The sequence below is a fragment of the Littorina saxatilis genome, linkage group LG9 (genome assembly GCF_037325665.1).
Source record: "Littorina saxatilis isolate snail1 linkage group LG9, US_GU_Lsax_2.0, whole genome shotgun sequence".
Taxonomy (NCBI): domain Eukaryota; kingdom Metazoa; phylum Mollusca; class Gastropoda; order Littorinimorpha; family Littorinidae; genus Littorina; species Littorina saxatilis.
Window position 1 is genome coordinate 46,099,258 of NC_090253.1, and position 4,464 is coordinate 46,103,721.

Here is a 4,464-nt window from a genome sequence, read left to right on the forward strand (position 1 = left end):
TCTTTTTGATACAGGAAGACTTGTTTGGAAACTGCAAAGGTATGCAAAAGCTTTTGGGGGGGTTGTTTTGCAGTTGTGCTGATTGACAACGTTGCTGTCAGCTCTTTATCTCACGTTTATCCCGCTGTAACAGCTCGAGATAGGCTATTTGCAACTTATAACGAAAATGAGATAGGCAGATTGTTCAGAAATTAAAAAAGGTTTTTGCGTTTTTCTCAAAACAGTAAAAAATGACATAGGCAATTACAGCGTGACAATACTGTACTAACGTGTATTTTGCTTTTGAAACACGTCCCGAAGTCGAGGCGTCCAGAATGAAGACGCGCTTTTAGAACCTCAATCTCTTTCAAAGCCTCATGCAGTCTTTGACGTCAAAGCAAAAAAAAAAACACGTCACTGTAGAATGGGTAGCGTGACGTGTAAGTTCAAAAAATTCTTCTTGGGGAAACAGCAGGCACAAAAGTGTTTCCACAGTGACGTTTGTCTCGGTGGCTTTGGCATCATAAGCAGTGGAAAAGCAGGTCATTGCCAGACTAGTATGACACGACCTCATTTACATGATATACACACGTGTGGTTTGAACGATATTGTCATCTCATGAATGGTCTCTCTTACGTATGTAGGATAAATGCTTATTCAGAGGTCACGTGATAAGTACTTTATCTTTATTCTCATTCCGTGGTCCTTTAATATGTGTATAAGTGTATGTATACATTTAATTCTAATTATGTGCCCAGTGTGCGGTATTTTGTTTTCTTATGCTTGTTCATTGGTCAGCATTTTTGTTTGTTTGTAGATCTTATACTCATTCCGTCGCCATTAAATTCGCATTTTAGAAAGTTACTGGCCCGCCAGAAATTTTGCTGGCCCGGTATGCACTACAGTTGCTGCATCTGCAGTGTTTAAATGGCTTTGAAACTCGATATTACAACCAAAAGTGTTGCATTTGACCAGAATTTACACTGGCTAGCAGGGCGAGTTGCCAGGCGGTTTCTACTTCCCCGGCGAAATGTTTTACTCACCACTGGCGATCGGGAGGACAATTTGGCCATCTCTTAATTTGTATGACCAGTTTTACCCATCTTTCATTTCAGTGGCCAGTAAAGGAATCTGGAGTTCGGGTAATGAGCTTCGTCGGCCTTGCGGTCCCAAAGTGACGTCATCACACTTGGCCGTCGACAAGATTGCTCCACGCATCCCGGCGTCACCCTGAGCCAAAGTTTCACACTTCATATCTTGAGTGAATGATTGTTTGACAACAATAAAAGTTGGTTCTTGTGTATGACTGCATGTGTACGTAAGTGTTAGAGTGCCTTGGAGAATGATGAACACATGAGCTTGTGGAGATCATCCTTTTTTTGAGGATGGAAGTCGCTTGTGTATTTCAATGCTTGCTATTCTATCAGGTGCCAGGAGATTGGTTCCAGATAACTCTCGCTTACTCCATTACACATGTCATATGTATTTAGAGCGCTTACTTCCCTTTGGTTATAAGATCCCTAAATAGCGCTCTGTTTCATTTTGTTTAAGAACCTTATCTTGTGTAATTCATTTGTTTTATTGAATTTTAAATTTATTTTAATGGCTCAGACACCAGAATTCATTGGTTTTGTTTGACAAATGAGTCTAATCGCTGACGTAGCTCGTTATAAGTTATTTGCATTTTGACCACAATACGACGTACATGACAGTGATTGTCGAGGTCTGTGTCAAATGCCATGTTTAGGTAACAAATACAATCAGACATGTATCATGTATGGACCCACTTTAGATAGGATTATAAAAAAAAAATGCAAGTCTTGGCCAGCCATTTAAGTAAGAGTTTTTGTCGTTGCTTATTTCGATGCTCCTTATTCAATATTCTCTCATGTGCCAGGAGATTTCTTCTGCATATTAAGCCTCATTTAGATTTACCGAAGTTGTCTGCATTTAGATCGCTTACTTCCCTTATTTATTTGAATTTTAGATTTTGATCTCTTTGTTATTATAACTATGCAAAATGAAGACAATCGGATTGATTAACAATGACTGACATTTTTATTTTAAGCTTGGACGAATGATATGAGGGAAGACGTGTGTATGGTACCAACGCAAAACGTACTTAATTCTTTCTTTTTTCTTTAGTTAATTGAATTTAAGTGACTGAATTGTTGCACGGCAAGTCATATCGGGAGCCATTTCGGTTGGGTGAGGAGGGAGGGATAAAAAAAAAACCAGCAATATTAATGGCAATCTAGTCACAGAAATGTCTAGCGCTTAATCTTTGTATTAATTATTTTTGAACGAAGTCATCGATTAAATATCTGAAGTCTTATTGCTTCTTTAACTTTTTAATTCCAACGAATTGTTTATCTGAACGGAAGTACGAACGCCCACAATTTGTAACTGTGAGAGTAAAATGTGTCCTGTTATGATAGCTTCACCGTTTTTTGTTTTGATTTTCCGCTATTTAACACTTTCACCCTTTTTGTGTGATTTATTTGAACGCTCTCTCTCTCTTTCGGTGTGTGTGTGTGTGTGTGTGTGTGTGTGTGTGTGTGTGTGTGTGTGTGTGTGTGTCCGTGCGTGCGTGCGTACGTGCGTGCGTGCGTGCGTGCGTGCGTACGTGTGTACTCAGAATTTTCGGTGGTGAAACGCTTGCTTCATTTCAAGAACAACAACAACAACCACAACCACAACAACCAAGCAAACAAACAAACAAACAGCAAGAACAACAACAGAAAAACATATATAAAGAAAACGGCTCTGACATACTCTTCGAAATGTAAAGTAATCGAATTAACTGCTGCAGAACTTTGTGTGCCAGTGTTGTTGCTGTGTATTTTCTTAAGAGAAATGAAGAATTGGAAGTGGAATAAAGGACCTCTATGTCATTTTCTACATTATTTGAGCAAAAAATCCCACTTTGCGCAGAACTTTCAGTCAGGATGTAGAATTGTGGTGAACGTGCTCAAGTAGAATCCAAGGCGGCTCGAGCTCGTATCCCGTGTACAAAGCCTGAACGTCGCAATGGTGCTTTGCAAGGTGGTTTTCTAGCGAATAAACTTAAAGGCACACTTCTTCCCGTAAAAACGGACAGTTCGGCTTTAACGTCTAAGTATGACGGCTTACAAGCGCCAAAACCACATAATTAAAATGTTCACGTGACAATAAATTATAATTTTCACGAGAAAATTAGAACTAGTCTCCCGTCGGTACGAGTGTGCATGTGTGTGTGTGTGTGTGTGTGTGTGTGTGTGTGTGTGTGTGCGTGTGTGTGTGTGTGTGTGCGCCTTAGATGGAGTCTCCCGTCGGTACGAGTGTGTGTGTGTGTGTGTGTGTGTGTGTGTGTGTGTGTGTGTGTGTGTGTGTGTGTGTTAGATGGAGTCTCCCGTCGGGAGTAGCAAAAAGTTCAATTTCTGGAATGCGTTCGCATAATTATTCGAATGAAAGCCAATTTGTGGAGGCAATGAATCTCCCGAATATTCTTCAAGGGTATAATATTTCCTCATCGGAGACTATATGCTCTGCTTGCGACGTTCTTTCCTTTCCAGGGCAGGGTTTTGGTTGCTCTTATTTCTTCAAAGGTCTTTAGTCCTTTCTGGTAGAGACGTCTCCCAAGAGGCTTGTCCTGGGCCTAAGCTTCACATTTTATGGTGTCAAGCTCACAGGCTTTCAGGTTTTTCTTGAAACTGTTTTTGAATCGTTTGTGCAGGGTCTCCCTGTTTCCCGGTGGCCTTCAGTCTCTCAGCTGACCGTAGAGTAAACATCCCAAAACAAAGAGACTGCCAACGTTCCAAAATCCAGAATAAACAAGAGGCGAAGCCTTCAAGGCTCACGTAAGAAATCGACAAACAGTAACACAAACTCAATCACTCCGTCACACACACACACACACACACACACACACACACACACACACACACACACACACACACACACACACACACACACACACACACACAGTAAGCATAGGTGACACTGTGCAAGAAAGCGAGACACTAGATCTAGATCTGTCTGTCTGCATGTGTAGCCTACTTACAGGGACACGACTGCCAACTAGTCTCGGCTCGCTCAAAATAACAATGACCGAGACTTTCAGTAATTCCTTCGCGTGACGTCTAACCCTCTTACGCCATAATGTGACGTCTTTAAATGTTAAAGTTTCTACCACAGACATACACACGCACACACGCACAGACAGACAAAGTTACGATCGCATAGGCTACACTTACGTGAGCCAAAAACCCCAAGAATGGTAGGTTTTTGGAACGTTTATTATTGACAAACTTGAAAACAAAACGTTACATTTACCAGTAGGGCCCACGTCGACCCATAGGTCTTTGAAGTGGACAGATAGACAAACACTTATGACACAGATAATGAACTTATCTCAAGCCGATCGTGTGGCTCGCTTGCAAAATGGCGGCGAAGTGATCTTCTAATTACCTACCATTCTTGTTGTTTGATTCTGACCGTAGAGTA

The 4,464-nt window shown here is 41.1% G+C and overlaps 1 protein-coding gene across 1 annotated transcript in view; it reads left to right on the forward strand.

Moving 5' to 3' along the window:
- LOC138976237 (prolyl 4-hydroxylase subunit alpha-1-like) overlaps positions 1-1,282 on the forward strand; it is a 19,438-nt gene extending 18,156 nt beyond the window's left edge. The window contains exon 14 of the mRNA XM_070349069.1: positions 1,095-1,282. Within this exon, the coding sequence (XP_070205170.1) occupies positions 1,095-1,213 (119 nt within the window). The 3' untranslated portion in view covers positions 1,214-1,282. The remainder of the gene's footprint in view (positions 1-1,094) is intronic.
- Positions 1,283-4,464: the final 3,182 nt, after the last annotated feature.